The sequence below is a fragment of the Accipiter gentilis genome, chromosome 13 (assembly GCF_929443795.1).
Source record: "Accipiter gentilis chromosome 13, bAccGen1.1, whole genome shotgun sequence".
Lineage (NCBI taxonomy): Eukaryota > Metazoa > Chordata > Aves > Accipitriformes > Accipitridae > Astur > Astur gentilis.
In genome coordinates, this window is record NC_064892.1 from 30,249,069 (window position 1) to 30,271,357 (window position 22,289).

At 41.9% G+C, this 22,289-nt stretch overlaps 1 protein-coding gene across 8 annotated transcripts in view; it reads right to left on the reverse strand.

The window, feature by feature from the left end:
* Positions 1–1,280: 1,280 nt before the first annotated feature.
* Positions 1,281–22,289, reverse strand: part of ENOX1 (ecto-NOX disulfide-thiol exchanger 1) — a 378,564-nt gene continuing 357,555 nt past the window's right edge. For all 8 annotated transcript variants that reach the window (XM_049815788.1, XM_049815782.1, XM_049815789.1 and 5 more), the window contains 3 exons: positions 8,538–8,640; positions 5,452–5,537; positions 1,281–2,191 (listed from right to left, as the gene is read on the reverse strand). In XM_049815788.1, the coding sequence (XP_049671745.1) occupies positions 2,060–2,191; positions 5,452–5,537; positions 8,538–8,640 (321 nt within the window). In that variant the 3' untranslated portion in view covers positions 1,281–2,059. The remainder of the gene's footprint in view (positions 2,192–5,451; positions 5,538–8,537; positions 8,641–22,289) is intronic.

Genomic DNA, 22,289 nt, shown 5'->3' on the forward strand with positions numbered 1-22,289 from the left:
AAAGTTTTCTCACATCTCTTTTCCCCAGCCTAAGTGCCATCCATACACATTTATGTTACAGTACTTAAATAAGAGCTGTCAGACCTAACACATTTTTCCCTGAATTATTCATAAATCTGTACGATCACAAGAGAAGAAAGACTTGTTATTTGGATTAAACTAGTTAATTTTCATTAACATAACTGGCCTATAATTACTAGTTTCACCCGAGTAACTTACCTTAATACAGGTTCTGTAGCAACCATAATAGAGATGTATGTTCTTTAAAACAATTTTTGTGTGTACTGGCTGAAAGCACAATTTTCTCCTATAATAGACCTGCTAAGCCTCTTTCTTTTTCCCTTTTGTACACAATTAACATTTCATTTAATATTTCTATATTCCAGGTAGATGCCAGAAGAAAAATAGCTCCTAAAGCAGTAATCACTAACAGCCATGTAGGCGAGTTCCTTCATTACTAATTGCATTTGACACTAATTGCTGTTTATTGAAGAACCTGAGTGAAACATCACTCTGACATGTATCTGGATACTCCCTGCATCTGTTGCAATTTGCCATATATCCTGTTGTTGGTGCCCCACTTTATAGGGCCAGCTCTCCTGTGGCTGGCTCCTCTGCCTGCAGTGAGCTGTGATTTGGAGGGGGCTGCTGTTTCTTATCCAGCCCCATGCTAAATGCCATACCGATGCAGTTCTTTAAATTAGGGCTCCGGGAGGAGCGATTCCTTCCATACTGACCCGCTCTGGCTGGTAGACACGCTTCTTCAGCTTTCACTGGCTCTTACAGGAGTGCTGGAGTACTGTGTGTTTGACAGTAAATCCTAAATGGTAATTTACATCCATGTCCCTACTTAAGGGACACCACCAAAAGTGAGTTATTCCTTTCTTTGGCTGGCCAAAGGGCAGAAGGATTACCTGAGAGTTAGAAGGAGTAACTAATTGGATGCATCGTGACTACCCAACACAACACTGAAAATGAGAAATTTGAAGGTGTTCATTTTTAGTCTGGCTGCTTGTCTGAAAAAAACAAATGAACTCTGTTCAGCTAAACAAAGGTACGGGCTGGTACTTCTTCTACCAATCTTAGCTAATACTGCAAGCTCTTTTTTGATTCCTAATTAATATAACCACGTTATCTGCAATTAATAGTTTAGGTAGGGGAAAGATAAGTGCCAGAAGACTCTTGCTAGATTGATAAAAATTCAAAAACATCAGAAGAAAAACTTGTACAAACAATATGGTAGAAGTCATATTTATTGATAAAAATTAATATATCTGCTATAAAATTTGTAACAGTAATGCAACTGAATATTTATTTTGATGCATAAACCTGAATGTTACATACCAAATACAATACAGTAACACTGGTTTCCTCCTTATTTACACGTTTATGAAAATTGATATGCAATCCATGTTAAAAGAACTTGTAATGGAGAATAGTTACATTAGAAAAATAATATTCTTGATAAAGCATTCTTGAGGACTCCAATCACATTTTCAGGCCTCTTTCAATAAGGCAAAAATCCCTGGTACAGCATATAACTTAATTTACAAAATACAATAACTTCAGACACATCTTCAAGTTTTCTTTTGGTATGCTTTTCCTCACTGCAAAATTACTCAATTTTCTTACTAAACAGAAAGAACTTTCAATAACGAAACTTAATGAGTTTTACTACATATTACATATACATCGCTGTAGCTTAGCGACCATAACCGGGCAATCTTTCTCCTTAACTGTTTGCTCAATGAGCTTTTCTTAGATGTAGGACATGTAGTATTTTGAAATCATTATGACTGTGGTATCTTTCTTCAGTTTTCATAGGAAACAGATCTGTCACATTTTGAAATTTTTTTTTAAGTTTTATTTTATTTTAGGAACTGGTGCACAACTACATTTCCACTCACAAGAGAACGTCACAAATGTAACTAAAATTAGGCTTGGATAACTTTGAAAACATACTACTATGTGCCCAAACCCAGATTTCTTACTTTAATACTTTATAACCCTGCCATGATCTAGGAATTCTTCTTCTGCATAGCTTCATTACTTGTCACAGTCAGATAGTTTTAATTCCTTCAAAGGCACAAAACTTCCACCTCTTTTCCAGTGTTGCTCCTACACCAGTGAATTCTTGTTTAAACATGCGTGGCAGTCTCATCAAAAGCATTTCTATCTCATTTGCAGAGATCTGAGAAAGAAAAAAGGTAAAATTGAAGTAAGAAAGCCACCCTGTAGTTTGGAAAGAGGAAATATGGAGAATAGAAATAAGGGTGGGGGCTGACGGTGGGGGAATACAGACCAAATGAAAACAACCAACCACTTTTTTTTTTTTTTTTTTTTTAACCTTAGCCTGACATGAATTTCCAGACTCCAAAGCAAGTGCAGGTTCCTTGCAGGAACGATTCTGATTTTGTAAGTGGTATCACACTAAAAGAACGACAACTGCTATCCCAGCTGAAACCAGGACAGAAGTCCATCTAAGAACTAGAGTTGCAGGTATACTTGTGAGGAGGAGGAAGCAAATGGGACCTTATTCTTCCTTCTCATCCCATGAGCTCTTGAAGCCTTCTCCCAGCTCCATCAGTTTTTCTCTTGCAAAACCCCCTATTTTTTTATCAGCTTACTTTTGTTACTTAGGGCTGACTATCCATGGGGCCATCTTCTCCCAGTTTGGCCCAGTTCAGCAGCTCCAGATAACTAAGCAGTAAAGTTCCTGACTTGGCATTGCTCAGGATGTTTTTATGGTTTTGAAACCTTAATGACTGGTCACCTTCCTAATGGGAAAGATGCTCTCATTGCAGAAAACACTTTCACAAAGGCAGCCTTTCTGGTATGATCAGTAAGAAAATCAAGAAATGAAGCATCATGGAAAATGAACCATTTTATCCTACTGCTACTTCGTCGAAAGTGATGGTCATGAAAGGAACAGTAAAGAAATTTATGGGCGCTGCCTGTTATCCACAGGTATCTCCATGGTTTGATAGGCTTCTCTGGCGATGGTGATACTTCTGCTTATTTGTATTAGTAAGAACCTTCCATAGTGAAAGGTTTTCTTTTTAAAACAGTATATAAACATAAAATATGCTAATTATACCTCGTTCCACCCAAGGGAGGTGAGAAAATATCTGTCACCTCTTATTTTCCTGAAGAGACTAGCGCAGCAGAAAGATTAAATGATTTGTTAAAGGTGGCGCCGAAAATCAGCATTGGAGGCAGTCTAAAGCCCCAGAGTAATCAGGTCCATCTTTTACGTAGTCTCATGGCAGTAACGGATAGCTGGTTACCTTTGGGTAATGCATCCGAGCTCTATACCGAGCCCTCAGCCCGCATGGGTGTGCTGACCTTATCATTCCTGCTCAGGTGAGGAATGACAGGCTAACCATGGAAAGTAATTGAAATTCATCTCTGAGATTGCATCTCTGGATTGCGCTATTAAAAAGTAATTTGTTGCTACAAGCAGTTACTTCCAAAATAAACCAGCGAGGTCAACTTTTGCAGCTCGCGTTCATTATGCAGCAGGGAGGTCCAGTGGTAGCTGCAGGGGCTGATACGTTGGAATCTCGGAGAGATGATGGAGACAACGCTCCTTCCATGAAGGCTGTGTATGCAAGTTAAGGGTTTGATCCCGACAGCCTCGCAGAAACCAAAACGTTACTCACGTGAGTAGAAAGTCAAGGACAGAGCCCACAGACGTGCACGAGAAGGGACTGCAGCAGCGAAGAAAGTTGAAGAGCTCAGAAAGTTTCAGAAGCCATGAGCAGCAGGGCTGGAGCGCAAGGAGCCGTTTTTTAAAATTATTGCTGTTGTCACCCAAGAGATACAGAGGGGTCAGCCAGGGGAAAAAAACAGTTGAACCTCAGCCAAATGCTGTGTTAAGGAAGGACTTGAAAGATGACTGAGGAGATTGGGCAGACTGGGTGCTTCAGGAACTGGGGACAAGATGAAGGTGTACATGCGGCAGAGGCAGGGACCAAAGAAGCAGAAGAGGATTGGTTGTAGGTGTCAAGCTCTGGATGTATCAGGTCTTGATAAAATCAGATTTAAAAAAAAAAAAATATTAAAATTCACCAGTTTCTCACCTCTGTCTACCATCCTCATCCCTTAGTTCCTTTCCCTTGTGCGTAGCAGTGGACTGTAAAGCCCTAGCAAATCTGAGCTGCCGTGGCCTGAAGATGGTGCCTAAGAACTTCATCATCCTTCCTCACTCATCCATGCAACCTGTCTTATTTCCAGTGGGCTTCTAGCTCAGGATCTCCTCTGCTTTTAGCTATACACTTTTTCATAGAAACAGAGGAAGGATCCTCCAGAAGCATGAAGCAGCCCATCAAAGCAGCTGGAAGGTCATCTTGGTTACGGGTGGCACGGCTGGAGGGAGTGTTCAGGAGCAAAGTATTACCAGGATCGAAGGAGTTGCGTCTAATGACCACCACCCAAGGAGTGCCACTCACATTCCAAGTCCAGGTGCACACCAGAGCTCCATCCTGACTGTGTTTCAAGAAGATCTGGGCAAGCACCATCAACCCCGTGTCCAGAGGAAGGACTGGCAGATGTGGATCAGAGCTGTGGCTGACCATAGCATGACCCATGCGTCTGCTAAGCATTTCATGCAGTCTAGCATCCTGCAGAGCCGTTGTTTAGCACTGAGAGTAGAATTCATCTGATCAAAGGTGGCTATTTCACAGCTGAGCTTCTCACCCTTGACTTGGCTTAATATTCGGTGGAGAGGTAAATGTCCTTTTAGGGCTTGATTTCATTTCATCCTACAGTAGATATTTAAGGTACAGGCCCTTTTAGGGCTTGATTTCATTTCATCCTACAGTAGATATTTAAGAGTAAGTCAAAGAATCCTACAGGTACGTACTGGCTATGGACTGTACGAATGGATGCGTTAAAAAACATTTTGCACGCTCTGGCGTTTTGGCCTCACTTTTGTGTTGGCAACACCTTCTCTGAATTTAGCAATAGGGTCAACCGATTCCCTTATGAGGCGCCCTCTCCGCTTCCATGTGGAGACGAAGAGTATGCTTCATGGTCCGTTCACGTGTTCGTGAAAGTTCATGTTCAGTGTGACCTACGACTAACAACTTTTAGAAGAACGAGGAATCTCTCCTAAAACTCTGCACAGTTTCATGGCCATGGCTACACCTGCGTCTTGATCGGCTTTCTTTCTCCTCAGCTGGATTTCAGGATCATGTATCATAAAACCAGCTGCTAGTTTTTGCCATTTAAAGCTCTGCTCTTCCTTGTCACAAAGAACAGCTAAGCAGCGCGAGGCAAAGACCTCAACACAAGCACGTGCATTGTAATTTGCGAATGAATAAAGACTGCAAACCCCCAAGCCCCATATCCCATTATCTTTCTAATGGAAACGCACGAAGAGTTTAACCTGCAGTAAAGAATAATACAATATTTCTATAGAGAAAACAGATTTTGATTAAATTTTTTTACCCTAGAGTCCAACTGCTGCATATAAGACCAAAGATATTCTATATTGGCTCCAAAAGGGTGGACGTGAAGAAATGTGGATATGATACCTGTATTAAAAACAAACGCACACAAAGTATTGAAATTACCTCAGACAATATATCATTAAAATAAGCAAAATAATTCCGAATAGTCTGTTCTTGCAGGTTTTTCAGTATGAATTATGATTCTTATTTTTCTTACACAACCCAATAAACATAACAAAATGGCACATTTTTAATACAGTCATAATAACACGGTAAACACAATAGCTCATCTTCAGGAATGACAGCAGTTAGCAAGTAAGTGACCAAGATAATATACTGATGAATAAAGGAATTTCTAAACAAAGACTTGCTGGAAGCATTTCAACTACCAATTTTATGCTTGATTTACCAATATAAAATTGTGGATATTGTAATGGTAAAATTATTGCTTTTTTCCCCTTCACTGGATGCTCTGTTGTGAAAACGTTTCATATAATTGTGTCAGAAACCTCACTCCCTCAATTTTTTCTTGTAATTACGCTGATGCTGGTTATGAAAAGTGTTTAATCCGTATTACCCCTAACTGCTTCTGCTGAAGAAAACACAAATCCTTTATGACATATTTACTTATTTACTTTCTCTTAAAAGAAAGCCAGTTCTGTCTATCTTCCTTGTTATTTACAGGATTGTTGTAAAAGGTGTGGGAATAAAAGTGGCTTAGGAAGAGTCAGGATCTAAGTCTAGAGGTTTTTTCTGCAGTGAAAATCAAGTGACAGCATAATAATGATGACCAGAAAATACAAGATTTGGGGCATCAGAATTGCTATTAAAAGCACTATCCAATTTCTCCTCTTCTAAACAAACAGTGAAAATACAAAATGGCATGTGTGTTACTTACTGTTGGGGGAGAGTTGAACTGTAAGAATCAGAGAAAATATTTTCAACTCTGTTTGGATGGGTTTCTTAGCTGAACCACCCTAGGGGAAGTTCCTTATATTTAAAGCATAAACACCAGGATTAAAAATGCTTACAAATGACAAAAATGGGTCACTGTATCTTGTGTACTGCAGGCCATACTGCTTTCTTGATGCTGAATGAATTAGGATAATCTTGGATTTCATTTTTCCCCAAATACTGGCCATGGTTGAAAATGATAAGTAAAATTTAACTCAGTTTAGATTGGCTTTGCAAAGAACACCTTTTTTCCTCCCTCATTTTTCCAATAGCATTTACAAACTTCTGATCCTGCAAAGGGAGGGGCGCCTACTTAATTTAATACTACGGCGAGTCCTAGCAGCAGTTGCCACCTTTGTGCTGTGCGTGACCATGAGCACACAGAGAAGAGCTCTTGAAGCAAAAGCCAAGACCATCACACTTGGATGGGTTGACTGGAAATCCAATTTATATTCAAATCACATTTTACCAGTGGCATTGCATTTGCTATGTTTGTTCCCAAGGCTTTTCAATTAAGGATGTTCAAAGCTAGCTTTTTCATATAATGTAAATAAAAAGCCATTTGAAAATATTTTGTAGTTATTGACTGGAGTTCCACGATAACTTTTTAGTATTTTTTTCTTTTATTTTATGCTCTTTTCCTCTAAGACAGTATTGAATTGTGTAAAAAATAGCCAAACTTAGTGAATGGATGGAAGCAAGGCCCTTTTTTCCCTTGCCACACCTGAACATGCCTCAGAGGAAGAGATAACATGAAATCCATCTTGAGTAATCTTTTCCCTTTGAACTGTAACGATGAGCCAGTTGTGTGGGTATTAGGACCGGTAATATCTGGACTGAGATTACACTGTTTATCTGAGTGTGCCACTGGACAGCTGGTGGGTGGGACCCACTTTGGGACACTGCCACCAGTTGTTACAGTCAAATAATGAGTGACCTAGAAAAAAAAGGTTGTTATACTGTTGTTAAAATCTATCCTTGCTACCCTTCCAACAGAGGTTATCTTTGAACAGATCAAATGCTGTCCATTGCAATTAAAAGTTCTAAATTTCATTGTAACAAGGAAAATCAAATCAATTTATACGTTTCTGTACATCCCACTGTTCCACATCTCACCAGTTACAGGAAGTTTGTGTACTAAGCCCTTTAAACATTTAAATACATTCTTCACTTCTAAATGACCTTTTTGGTCTGAACTGTCTGAATCCGTGCCCCAGCAATAAACCAGCAACTTTCCCGGTGCTTAGCAGATGCAAATGAGTTGCATTTAAACAAATTAAGGTAGTTGTAGAACTATCACCTACCGGGATACCGCTGCTTTTGTGAAAAGACCAAGCCAAAGAAATGAAACCTGGTCTTTCAGGTCAGCATCCCTGCGAATGGCAACCACGGGGAACACTTTGGACCATGCACATTTAGGCTCCACGAAAACCTGCCCCACTGAAACCAAAATGCAAAACATGCCTGGATATAAATGGGGCACGTTCCCTCCAAGGGTCGCATGGGGACGGTCAGCATTTCTGTGTGGCGAAATGCTGGGAACCAGTTAGCTGGCCCACTCTCTATAAGCTTTAGCATTTAGGCGCTCTTTAAGAGTTTATTTTAACGATTTTATTCTAGGTAAGGGATACGACAGTCCTTGTGGTATTCTTTATAAATATTCATATCGCTAATTCCCTCACCTAATGTCAAAAGCATAAATCTGGCTTGCTTAATACATCCAGTATACATATTTTTTGCTTGGTAGTTTGCTAATATTATTTCCACCCCCTTCTCCTTCACCATTTTGTCTAATAATCAGATAACAAGTTAGACAATTCAAGCCTGCTAAATCTTGATGTAAATACAGTCTTCATACATTCATGTTCTAAGTCTAAATGCAGATCCTGCAATTTTCTTCATACCTGAAATCCTTTCATTTAACTCTGCAGAATTTGTCAGAAAGGAAAAGTTCACTGTATTTTAGGATTTCTCGTACTAAAAGCCATTATGAATACAGATGAAAAATAAAAAATATCTTTTTTTTTTTTTTACTTCTATTAGCACAAAGATGCATGTAAACATAAATGCAAAACAAAAACTTGTTAAAAGGCATTTTGTTCTCAGAAATCTTCTTTGGGGTTATCTTACCTATTAATAGTGCCTCTTTCTCTGATTTTAGACCTGGGCTTCGTTTCTCTGAATTTTTTTCTCTGTCTTGGTTGACCAATGCTACTGTCAATACATTGATTTCCTATACAGTTAAAAAGAAAAACAACAGGTGGTCATGTAGATTTCATTTACTTCAATTAAAGCTGTCTGCTTCCTTTCAACTCTATAAAAAAAAATCATTACTTTAATTCACATCTAAAGACAAGACAATTATAAATAATTGATTTGTTTGCAGAATATTACGGCAGTTTTTGAAGTACCTTTATGCCGAGAGCTGCCAAGAAGAGAAATTTTGCTTGTGGAGTAAGTAGTAACTTTTTTCTAGTGCTTCTTCATTATAACAGCTTGAAAGATGTGCCATAAAGTGTGGGGATGGTCAGAAAACTCACATTTTTCAGCTATTAAAGCTGTAAACAAAGACCGCCTCTAGGGAACATGGATGGAAACATTCAGCTACAGCTATAAGAGTAAATTCAACCGTCACTAGCAATGTTTCTAGCTACTAGGGCACAATCATCTACCCTGTTATACTCTTTGACCAGTGCCTGGCACGGTGTTGGCCCCTGTCCCAAACAATTCCCAGGCACGTTTTGGGGGTCGGCACATTTCAGGGACCATTCCTAACAGGTGGTTTGCATAAAGTTACCTTGTTTGAAGGACTGAAAGAGAGCCAGCCTTAAGGGCAAACACAAGGCTCCTGCTTTAAGCTCCTTTTTCTGCAGCTAGGTGGCCCGAACCATCCAAATCTCAGCCAAGCTCTCACGTTAGATGCTCCATCAGAAGTACCCAGGTAGTTGTGTGACACAGATTGCTCTTCTCCTGGGTATATGTGAAGTAAACAAATTATCTCTATTTCAGAGGCATGTAAGTGGCCTCAAAGTGCATTGCACAATATTCAAGCATGTACATGGGCTGTTTCCATGGAGCAACTGATATGCAGGAACTCGTTCCTTGGTGAGGCAGTGACTCACGCTGCTGCATCTGCTCTGTGAAATGCTCAGCGGTTCCATGCAAAACCTCAGAGGCAGAGAGCACAGGGCTGGAGATACGGTGGCATGAGGTGGGACTGTTCAGGAATGGTGCTTTTGTTCTGGATGGGGGAGTCAAGGTAAGCAGCTGGAGGTTGCACGGGACTGGGCTGCCTTAAATGCAAGCAAATTCGCACTATTCGGTGTAATGATGTGGCTCATCTAGAACATGCATTCAGCGTGGTGCCTTGCTCCAAAACTCTTCGCAAGCATTTTTGGCAATAAAAGAGAGACGCTGGGCTTGGGTCGCTCTAGGGCATTTCTTAAGGTGTGAATAATCCATGCTAAAAAAAGGCAAAACCTCCAAAATATGTCAAATGTGCCTCCATACGTGACTAAAGGCTTCGCAATCTGTGAGACTGGTAAAAAAAGTCAGGCACTTCCTCATTCTCAATTTAAAAAAACCCCAAACAACCAACACAAACCCCCCAGTCATGTACTCCGTGCTCTTTAAAGGCTGGCTCCAAGGAGCAGCCGCCCAATACGCGGCGCCTGATGGCTCAGATGCATCACGGGTTCAAATGCTCCTTTGCGTTGTGAAGAGGAACACGTCGCCATGTGTCAGCTAAGAAAGAGTAAGGGCATTTGAGCGAATAGACGCATACGTGTATCCTTAGCGCCCAGCAACAGGGGGCTCTGCCAGACCTTAGCCCCCAGGGAAGGAGGAGTGAGATGCGTTGAGTCACCTGTAGTTCGCTCCAGTTGTAGTGGCCAACTGAGGCATGTCTCCTGGCCACACATCGACCTGTAGTCGTGTACATGTAAGCTAGTCAGCCCTCGCTGCCCTTTTAGTCCGTAGAAATGAAGTAATATTTTTTTTAGTCGTGTATTTCAGTTCTTTAGGTTGAAATAAATCGGACCTTCCTATTTTATATTCCTCATTGGCTGCAAAGGGAAACTTAGAGCACAGATTTAGACACCTACAGGTAGGAGGGAGTCTGCAGTTCAAGAGTTGCAGTGATCCCCTCTTAAAATAATGGTGTGCCTGAGCGCTCTGGCAGCTACATCACCTTGATACTAACACTCCTGTAGTGTTGTGATACACAGGGCACATTATAGCAGCAGGAGTATGCCTTAAATTGTCCAGTACCGTTGATTCCCCTCCTGATAGAGCCAAAGGCTAATGCAAATACTCATCTACTGCTGGCCATGACATCCAAGAGCAGAGAAAGAAAATCCAGGCCAGAAACAGAGATTAAAGAAGTGTTCGCATTAATTTCTCCATGAGGGCAGTAATGACAAGGGGGTTACAGATCAGAAGAATAGAGCTGGATGACAGATTTCATGATACTGCAGCGGAAGAGGAGAGCAGCATATGCCACCAGAGCTTGTATAGGTTAAGATGTAATTTTTGACTCCATCAGAGACAGAAAAGCAGTCTAAAAATAACAATTCCTAAGAGGGGAAGGAGAGAGCAGAGAGATGTGTATTTGATACAACAGGCCCCAAACACAACACACCAGCAGTTTCAGATGGGATTAGAAGTTTTGTCAAGCAGTGATGCAGAGAAAGAAACTATATTCCCATTGGGAGCAACGAACAGATGGATTCTCATTTAATGCCTAGATTTGAGCCTGTGCAGAACATTTTGTATGATTTATAGGACAGTGTAAATGGATGCTAAAGGAAGCCACATCAAGTCTTCCTTAACTGTGTGTTGGTACAGAGGATAAAAGAATAAAAAATTGGTTAGGGGGGAGCCTGAGGAAACTAAGAGTGGCAAAGATAGCTACTCAGCAAAAGACTGGCTTTAGAAGAAGGTTGCAGGTTCCTGTAGGTTTGAAAAGGAGAGGTTTCTGCCATCCAAAGCTACCTGCCTCACAGAAGATGATAAATTAGACAACTCTGATGCATTCAGCTGCCAAAATAAGCTTGCACAGAGAAAATCCAGGCTGTGCATGGCCACATAAAGGACTCAGTAGCAATGCTGCTAAGAATTAATAGTGATTTAAGAGAAATGAGTATAATTGTGTCTAAAAAATGAGTGTGAAATTCACCCAGAAACCGGGCTAATTATAGTGTATATGAAAACCGTAAGTATCTGACTACACACTGCAGATACAAATCTGGTACCTATGAAGCCTCTACAACAAATCCTCATGCAGTAAATTTGCACTTTTTTAGAGGCACTACTCATGCCAACCCACAGAAGCAAGACTTTTAAGAGCGCAAAGGTGAATGGGGCAACAGCTAATTGGGAACAAACAGTTAGGTCACCTCTCTGACATGAGAAAAAGCTACGGATCACCAGATGCCTGAGGAAAATTATTTAATATATCCTACATTACAGTATTTCCTTTCTTTCCTGGAGACCATCCTTTATTTGGCAAATTAAATTTTCTGAGGCCCTAAGCAGTCTCCTTCAGCAGGTTTCATTATAAAAGGAATATTTTGCTACCATCTGTCAGATACTGCATTAAAGGACAAGAACACAGCTGAGCATGTGCAAACCAGTACTTATTAGAAGTGAAATGACCTTGCAAGAGCTAAGTACAGTATTTGGAAGGCTTAATCCAGGTTAAATCACACCTGGAGATCATTAGGGACGTGGCCCTATTCATTATTCACAAATTATGTCAGGTATCGGAGAACATGGAGGCCCGATTTGATGATGAGAGCTCCAGAGCTGCTCAGCATGAATGCAACCATTCTGTGTGATGCTCTCACCAATGCCAGCTTGGAGCTTTCCCTGCAAATGACACTTTCATCCATCAGCAGATGATGAAAAGAAATTAATTTCCCTTATGGCCTTGACAAATCCCATGATTCTGCAGACACCCCTTGGGACCAGCATTTTGATTTGGGGCTCCCTGCTTTTGAACCAGGGAGGGAAAGAAAAAGAAGAGTTTCTGGAAAACCTTCAGGAGAACTTGTTGGATAAAACAGAGGATGGCAAATAACAGTTTTCTCACACGGATTATTCATTTCCATAGCTTTGCGCTCCAGGGGACTAGCGGATCGGGAAGCCCCAGGTATTCAGGCTGGATGACCTGGGTCTTTCAGTCCTTCATTGGTTTCTTTTTCCCCGCTATGGGGAAGTGTGATATTAAATAAAAAGTTCTCAATCCAGACATCACTAATCCTCTACAGGGCAGTCTTGCACCAGCGCAAAAAAAGCAGACAAAATATAAAATGTCTGCTCTTGCCTGAGGCTTCTCTCTTTAGCAAAAATGGTTCTCTTTAGCCTAAAAAGTTCTGTGAACCTGAAAATATATGGTAGCCAGCATCCCTAAAAATGGGGGGAGCAAGGACCTGCCGTTCCCCATGAACGATGACCAAGAGCTGAGCAGGGCTTGAGCAGCAGCTGCCCTACGTGGAAACTACTCCTGCCAGAGTGCAATTCCACATCACCCCTTGTTCAGGACTCTGCTTGAAAGGCAGAATATGGTTTCTAACGAATGTGACATTGAAGACGTCTGGCATGTGATCAAGATGCAAATGAAAAATATCCAAAGAGCTGAAATATTCCCTCCGCTACCTGAGCAATCCAAGTATTTGATAATTACCCTTTAAATCTAAGGGGGATGATGACTTGCGTATTGTCTTCAAAGACCTCATTCCCTTTTTAGCAGTATATGGGATTCTGGAGAATTGTGTGGTGAGGGGGTAAAAATAATATTGTACCTTCTGAAAGATCCAGTAAAAACCCGAAATCCTACCAGACTCTGGAAGATTTTGAAGGATATGTTGGCGTTTGTACTATATGTACAGAGCCAATTGTCTGAGGCTTTAAAACAGTAGGAGAAGAAGGAAAGACTAGATGTTGGACACAGCAGGCATATGACAGAGCAACTGCTGAATGTTGTTAGATGTAAGGGATACACCACACTTTCTGATCAGCCAGGGAATTTATGAGAGAAAACGAGTTGGAGGAGAAAGAACTATATATCTGAAACATAAGCAAAAATCTTGCAGGCCAGAGAGATGTTGTAAGCTTGAAAAGACAAGGTAATTTTATGATTTTGATAGAAGAAAGAACCATGCACATGTGATACCAAATCTGCAGTCCTTAAGCTCTTGAAAGGCATACGAGTACCTGCTCTGAGTCCACAGAACTGGGCTTAGACTTTAGATGTGCTTGCTCAAACTGCTTATTGACAGCCAGGCAGGTTTGACGATTCTACTGCAAACACAGGTAGAAACTGGCCTGTGACATGAAGACTGCACGGTTTTCATTAATTTTCATTTATCTGGGGATCTCTTGAAGTCTGGTATAGTTGTGTTTGCTTTGCTGGTCTTTCTTTAAATGTACTTCAGACCCACATCTGAAAATTTAATCTTGCTGCTTTAACCTGAAAGGAGCCTAATTCAATTTCCAATCAAGTGAATGGAAGCCTTGCAATAGTTTCAATGCACATCAAGTCAGGCATTTTAAATTTATGGGGACATGCAAGGTTGAGGTACAGGACAACTTCTGACAGCTTAACATGGTTGTCAGTTGAGAATGGGCTACTGTCCTTGTCTATGTTCTTATCCATGGTGAATGCAAAATTATTCAATCCAAGTTGAGCTAAACTACGATGAAAGAGCTTTTTAAAATTTAACGTAAATCAAATTTCCTTGCAAATGTAGCAACGTATGAGTACACTCACAGTGATCGTGACTCAGAGGATCGATCACAGAATCACAAAATCACGCGGGTGACCTTGGGAGGTCTCTAGTCCAACCTCCTGCTCAAAGCAGGATCAGCTGCGGGGTCAGAGCGCGTGGATGCGCAACAAGGAGTAATAGTCCAATGGCAAGATACGGGCTCAGCTTCACTGCAGGCTGGTCGCACGGAGCTACGACCACCTTGCCTCTGTGAGGCTGCAGGATTCAGCAGCTCCTGACGGCAGCAATGCTTGGTTTGGGCCAAATGGCTCCAATTCTTCCTTTAACGGAGCTTGTTCCCCTTCTTGCGCTGCTACGGCACTGCTGTGCTGTGATGTATGGAAATTTGGTTGAGTGTCTGAACTCTGAAAGTAACTCCGAATTCTCCAGGAACGGTGACTGTTTCTGACTATCTGCTGACTGTTCCTCTAAAAATACTCTAACGACTAGAAAACTGCTCATAATCTTTGAGTAATGTAACTCTCTTGTTGCTGCAAATGAATTGATCTTGTGCTAGCAAATGAGCTACTTCCTAGACATACTGTGCTTTACACAGTCCTGGTTCCTCACAGCCTAAGAGTTGATTTCAGTAAGGTGGCTGGCATTAAGTTAGGTGGTCTTGCTGACACACTGTCTATACGTAGAGAGGTTTCTTGGCCTCTTCTATGTGCACTGGGATAGCTCAGTTTACAGGAACAAATTACAGTCTTGCATCATGTATAAAAAGAATAAGGCAAGGAATAAGGCATGCAACCGCCTGCCCAAACCCAGAGCTCTCACAGCAGCCTGCGCTACTTTTAGAGTTAGCAGCAGGTCAGCAATTCAGTAAAAAACCTCCTTGTTTTTCAGCGTTTTTTTCCAGGGTCTCAGAGGATCCGTCTCTTTCTACTATCTACCTGGTGATGCAGAACAACATACTTGCCATATGCTACACCGCTGGTGAATGTGACTGGTCTATCATTAGAAATGATACAGACCAGGTGTCACCTTTTCATTCAGAACAAGCCTAAGCTTGATAACTTATTTTGTGCTATGCAAGAAAACAGTGTTGGTTTTGTCAGCCACAGCACTTTGTAATTACTTTTAAAGTAAACTAATATAGAAATTTACTTTTAAAGCACGCTAATATAAAATTTACTATGACTGTAAATTTAAGAGTGCTCTGGTATTAACAAATAAACAGTTGACAACTGGCTTGAAAAATTACCTGGCATTAGAATTACAGGAACAACAATGAAGAAAAATTAGAATAGCAAATATAAGACCTTGCAAACGAAGCACTTCAAATGCACCTCTGTGCTTCTAAGATTCGTTTGTCTGATTTATCCTACATGATAGAAATGTTTTCAGGAGTGAAGATTAATTGTATTATGGTGCTCTTGACATCCTATTTTTCTGATCTATTTGCCAGAGAGATGCTTTTAACTTTTTCATTACAAAGCTTTTACTATTATAACTTTCACCTGCTGAGTTTAGGCAACTAGCAATAATCTGAAAATGCTTTTCTCATTGAAACTATCTCTTTATATTGTTCTCATTGTATTTGAGCGCATCTATTTTATGGGAATGTACATATGCAAAATATGGATGACTAATATGAAAGTTACTTCATGCTTATTCTTCAAAGCATGATCAGGTTGCTTCATTTTCTAAAGCTGGATTTATGTGTAGGTTCCTGATGACTTAACACAGATGTTTTATGTGATGTGAAGGTGGTTGTTTTGCAAGGGAAAAGGTAATTGTCATTTTGCACACTTTGTGTTAGGGAATTGCAGCAAACCAATGGTTGGCTGAACAAAAGTATTGCCTGCCCGCCAGCTCTGCTGAAGTCCTTGTAGGAGGCCATACTTCTTGTTTACTTGAGACTGAGAACTCGTGAAAGCCCTTTCAAATGGTCTTAAGCACAAATATTGCTCTAGCAATCTCCTCCAGAACACTGCACTTCTAAAAAAAAGTTAGAGAGAAAAAAGGCAATTCGTCTCCCTTCTGGGATGTGTAGAATTGTTTTGAAAATGTCTTTGTTGAAATAAAATGAAGTAATTGGGGGGAAAAAAACCAACTGGAAATGTTTTATGAGAGTGAATGGTTTTTAGCAAGGATTTGTATTTGAAAGGTATTAATTTTAGGTATCTGAAAACCCAGGGCAACCTCCATATTCACAGGAATCTCAGCATCTGAATATATGAAAATTACTTCAAACAAACATTTTGGAGCTCTCATTTCTTTGGATTGGATCTTGATAAGGATGATGTACTTTTCCTGAGGAGAAGGACTTGGGCGTGTTGGTTGACAAGAAGCTCAACACGACCCGGCAATGGGCGCTTGCAGCCCGGAAAGCCAACCGTATCTTGGGCTGTATCAAAAGCAGCGTGGGCAGCAGGTCGAGGGAGGGGATTCTGCCCCTCTACTCTACTCTTGTGAAACCCCACCTGCAGTACTGCGTCCAGCTCTGGGGCCCCCAATATAAGAAGGACATGGACCTGTTGGAGCGGGTCCAGAGGAGGGACAGGAAGATGATCTGAGGGCTGGAACACCTCTTCTCCTATGAAGACAGGCTGAGAGAGTTGGGGTTGTTCAGCCTGGAGAAGAGAAGGCTCCAGGGAGACCTTATAGCAGACCCCAGTACCTAAAGGGGGCCTACAAGAAATCCAGAGAGGGACTTTTTACAAGGACATGTAGTGATAGGACAAGGGCTTTAAACTGGAAGAGGGTAGATTTAGATTAGAGGTAAGGAAGTTCTTCACTGTGAGGGTGGTGAGACACTGGAAGAGGTTTCCCAGAGAGGCTGTGGCTGCCCCATCCCTGGCAGTGTTCAAGGCCAGGTTGGATGGGGCTTGGAGCAACCTGGTCTAGTGGAAGGTGTCCCTGCCCGTGGCAGGGGGGTTGGAAGTAGATGCTCTTTAAGGTCCCTTCCAACCCAAACCATTCTATGGTTCTGTGATGAAAAGTGTCTCCTGGGGATACTGAAGTTCCTTTCTCGCTTCTGTCATTTTTTGCTGTCTTTAGCAGGCTGGAGGGAGCGTGAACGTGGTGTACAACCCCCAGGACTGCAGTAGCAGGCTTGTCACTGAAGCAGAGGTGGCCCATCATCCTTCAGGTGGTTGCGGGGGAGCCTGAGTGCTCTGACAAGCCAATCTGCCTTGTACACTGTGTGGGTTAAGCACACAGCTGCATATGTATAAGGCTGAATGTTATTCCGCACCAGAAAAGACGGGATGACTCCTGGATACGTGTGCAGTATAAATACTCGGGGAAAATGCTTTGGGATGAAAGGCTGCACATAATGATCAGATATTATTAAAATGTCAGGTAGCTCTGGGCATTGAAGAACTGTCTCCCTGTGGAGCTCACATGAAATTTAAAGTCAAAAAACTTTTGTGATTTGCTGAGTGGGTGGCTGAATGGGTTTTATCATTGTGTCTCAGAGTTCTCTCTTCTCCTCCCTCAGATGACAGGAATTCACTCCAATCAAAAGCCAAGGTACGATGCCACTCTGACACTTTTAATTAGGGACAAGGGAAGTGGTGTGATTTCTTGCTGCACATTAACAAAAGGGTTATTGCTACAGCCTAGATCTGCTTCAGGTAGCACGCTCTGTGTCAGAATATACCTCGGTCTGCTGTAGCCGTTTGCTCCCCGTAGGGTTAGATCGTGGCTGAAACCGCAGAGCCTGTGATCCAGCCAGCAGAGAAATCTGCACTGTGCTAATGAAACTCTAATCCTGTCCTCTAACATACCGAACCGGCGCTGGGGCGGCGAAGGGGGGAACTCGGGGGGACCCAATCTGTCAGTGTGTAAGAACTTCTGAAGGCTGTGCAGGATCTTTGATAACACGGTCCTAAACAGCCAGTTAAACTCCTGTTATTTTTCAGGCCTCGTGGTATTGAATTCATGAGGTGGTCATTCCTCATGCCTGCCACGGTAAGTAGGAAAGCTGCTGATCTGCGAACAGTCATAGCTGCTTGAATTTATCATACTCCACATGCCTTAAATTGAAGGAAATGAGATGAAATGAGTGATGGAAGGGCTACAAATAAATGCCTGGAATGGAAAAGGCAGGGAGTAGAGAGAGGCACGGCCACTCCTCACCCCCTGCTCCTGGCCCTGCCAGGACAGAAGAACGTGAATACAGACAGTAAATGTACTCCCCGGGGGCTTTACAACCCGCTCCCATCAGGGTACAGGGTCCTTGCACCTTTTTCTAATGACATAACACACCCACGATGAGAAATCAAACCCCACATCTCTCTCCTCCTCAAGGGGCTACCCTCATCCCTCTGCTGCACCATTACTCCTGCTCGTTCTCCTTAGACAATTAACTGCATTTGTTAAATGAATCAGCTGAGCGAATACAATCTTGCAAAGGGGAGCAGAAGGTCTGGAGAGCGCACGTAGCCCGTGCTCTTTTTGGGAAATGCAGCTTGGAACCTTCTGAGATGGAGGAGAGAAGCCAACCTCAACCTCTGGCATCCCCTGTGGGGGACGTCACCCCGAACTCTCGGGTACGGAAAGGGTGCCAGCACCCTCTCCCTGCCCCAAAACGCACACCGCTGTCATCGCCTCACTTTTTGGAGTGCCCGTGTGCTCCAGAAATGCCTGCTGCAAGGCCAGAGGACCCCAGCGGAGGCAAGGAAGCTCCTCAGCGACTCACGTCAGCTTGCTGAGGTTCACAGCTTACAAACCTGGGAAGCTCGAACAGAAAAGAAACACGCATTTCCCGACCCGTACAAGCCCTGCCCTGGGGTTTTCTGGCCAGTAACTTTAGGCCCAAATTGCTCTTATATTAGCCCCGTTGAGCACATTTTTATCGCAAGCCTGTGTTGTTCTGGGAAGAGCAAGCCTTCTGAGGGTGGTCTAGCAAGGGAATGGCTGTTGCATTCACAAGGACGTGAAGCAAAAGCATCAGCAATCGCTTGGGATCGTCGTCAATAAAGGTGACCGACTTTTGCCCCGTAGTCCTGAACCACTGGGACGACTTGAGCAGGCGTTGCACTCTTCTATTCCCTCTCCTCTCCTTGTGTTCTAGGGCTCTTTTCATCTCACCTGGCTCGATGCGAGGCAGTCACACAGCACGGAGGTTCCCCATCCTATAGCAGGTGTCTATAAACACGTACACTGACATGGGACGGTCACAGCAGGTACCCTTGGATGCTTCCATTAAAGGTTTGCATAGTGAAGTACATGAACTGCACTCTGATGAGCCTGATGGAATTACAGACTTCTCCAAAAATTGAAGGGGGTTAGCTTTTTAAATCTTTGCCCAGCTTGTTGCAAAAAATGAGCCTCATTTAAGAGCGGTCTTTACTTGTCTTTGGTAAAATTCTTCAGTGATTAACCACACTATGTGAGAAAAGAAGACTAGGGTGTAGTTAGGAATAACATCACTGAGTGTAGCATAAAGTGAGCCATTTAGTAAAATGGTTGAAATATTTCAGCCTGGGTTTCCTCCTCCTCAGAGTCAGGGATCATCTGGTAACTGCTTGAAAAGCAGATACGGAGGGGGAAAATTAAAGGAAGAATCAACATCAAATGTAAGATGCTTGGTTGAACTTGAGAAATGCTCTGATAACAGCTTCAACCATTCAAATGGAAAAATGCATCCCTACTTAATATTATTGATTTCACGTCTGGAGAAAAACCCACGGAATATTGTGTTCAAGCTGCTGGAGATGCTAACTGGAGGCAGACAGACAAATGAGGTCAAAGTCATTACTTTGTTCAAACAATGGAACTGACACAGAACAAAAAGCTGGTAAAAAACTTGTGGTGACATCCGTTTCACCCTCTGGAATATATTCATTTTATTACGCTTTGCTGATAATGAACTAACCCTAAAATTCTTTTGGTGAAATCCTGGCTTTTTAACCTGATGGGAATTTAATTATTGACTTCAACAGAGTCAGGACTTTACCACGAAATTGCAATCTGGACATTCAAAATGCTTCGGTGACCATGACCCATCTCTTGCTTTGGTCTGGACTTGGAGGATTGATAGTCTTGACTACCATTTTATGGCACTTTTACAAAGGGTAGGAGTTATTCACAGGACCTATCTAAGGAAGGCAGAGAGCTGTCAAGGGACAGCACCAAACTCCTGGAAGAAGATCACTGAGTACTTCTAAAATGAGGCTTGTGTAAAAAAAAAATCTCCGTTTCTCCATTAACAATAGAGGGATACCATGGACGTTGACCTTCCCAACCCCAAGGCAGGGATATATTCACCCAGGCTATACAACTGTATTTGCATGCAGTGCCCTATGTATACTGAATTCAGCAGTGAGCAAAAAAGCAGGTCTTTGATTAAAACACAGAATTAACCTATATCCAAGAGGCTCCACAGAAAGCCACTGAACTTACAGAAACAGTGGAAGAATAAGTGGCATCTATAGCGTTAGCCACAAAACACGTGATTAACATTTTCAGTTTGCACAATGTTCTCTACTCCAGCACACCTCCCAAGCAAGATTTTTTTTTTTCACATTGGGACTAATCAGGTCCCAAGGGTCTGGGAACATCCTGGAAGAAGATTATATCTGAAATTATAATTGTCCATTGGCCATTATTTTCTCTTCAGTTAAGACAGAGATGTGAATTAAATATCGTTATATGCAGCAATGAAGAGGAAATTAAAAGGGGGCCAGATCAGAAGCAAGAAGTAATCTCTTCCTAACTGCAGGGCTGAAGGAAATGAATGCTCTGTGACAGCACCTCTGGCAGTCCTCGGTGTTGAAGTCTCTGTTAACACCAGGCCAGAATTTTGGGCTTTATGTACCACTTGAGCCTGACATTTGGCCTTTCCTGACACAGAGTATAGCTGGGAAATGTCAACAGCCGTAACAAATATTACTGCATGTACTTGGCAAGTCACTCATGAAACGCCCTTATGGCTGTTCACAGAGCCTTGTAAGATGGTTTTGCTTTCTGGAAATAACAGATGTACAGGCAATACACTAAAGTTTCTGTTTCGCTCCCCCCCTAGATTTGTGTTTGAACTGCCATGGCAGGGAGGGTAACATTGCAATTGCTCCAGCCTCTTAGTTAACTGTGCTCAATTCTGCAAAAAACAAGAGAAAATACTGAAGATTGGTCCATTTATAGGTTGGGAACATTTCAGGAAGGATGTTTTTCTTTTTCCAAAGGTGTCCAGATCCTTGTTTCCCTGTGAGGATGGTGTCACATAATGGAAATGTAGAAGACACACCAGGATAGGTCTAAGTATATATTTTCATCTGTCTGTATCTGCTTTTGCTAAGAAAAATATTTCCATGTTTTATTTTAAGAAACAGTATTTTCTAATGTAAAATATGATGCAGACCAGTGCCATCAGCAGAAAGCCTGAGGACTGCAGAAAATACTCTTTTTACGATTACAGTATGGGCTTTCTTGATGTGTATGCAGTGTGCCTGAAGTTTCTACTGTCCTTCCTAGGAGCCTGATTTTCTGCAGAGTAATCTAAATATGCCATAGTGTGAAGATTAGATTGTGTGTTCAGTGTATAGACATACGTTGCCATTTTTCCTTACCAACACCTCCCACTATTGCTCAGCATGTAAAGGTATTTCATTTGCTGAATTCAACCTGTCAACTGTAACAAATATGTCCTAATCCCATTATATGCATCACAGTTCTCTAACAACCACGTAGGAGCCACCAAGCCTTTTTCTCTTTGATCATCGCAGATTTGCACACTGGCCAAGGGCAAGAACCATGAAGTCTGCTGAGAATAGATGTGGAGAGACAACCTGCAAGGCTCAACACCTGAGCACTACCTATTCGATATAAATGACAATTGTTTAAAAGGTACCTCAACTTCCATTTGACAAAGTTCATTACTGTAGCAAATGCTTTAACATCAGTTCTTTCCCTCTATTTCCATTTGTGCTGCTGTGCTTTCTGTATTTCATGGTGGCATAATTGTTGAATACCTGGCTGCAACCGTGACTCGGGAATTGTAGCTGTCTGGTCTCCCTTTTCACCATTAATTTAGCTATTGACTTCTTTCCTTAGGAGTCTAATATTGCTATGAGATCATCACGGGGAAAGGTCACGGAAAAGAGGGGCAGAAAATAGAGTTTCTATCCTATGGAAAACTCAGGCATTTGAACAATTCCTA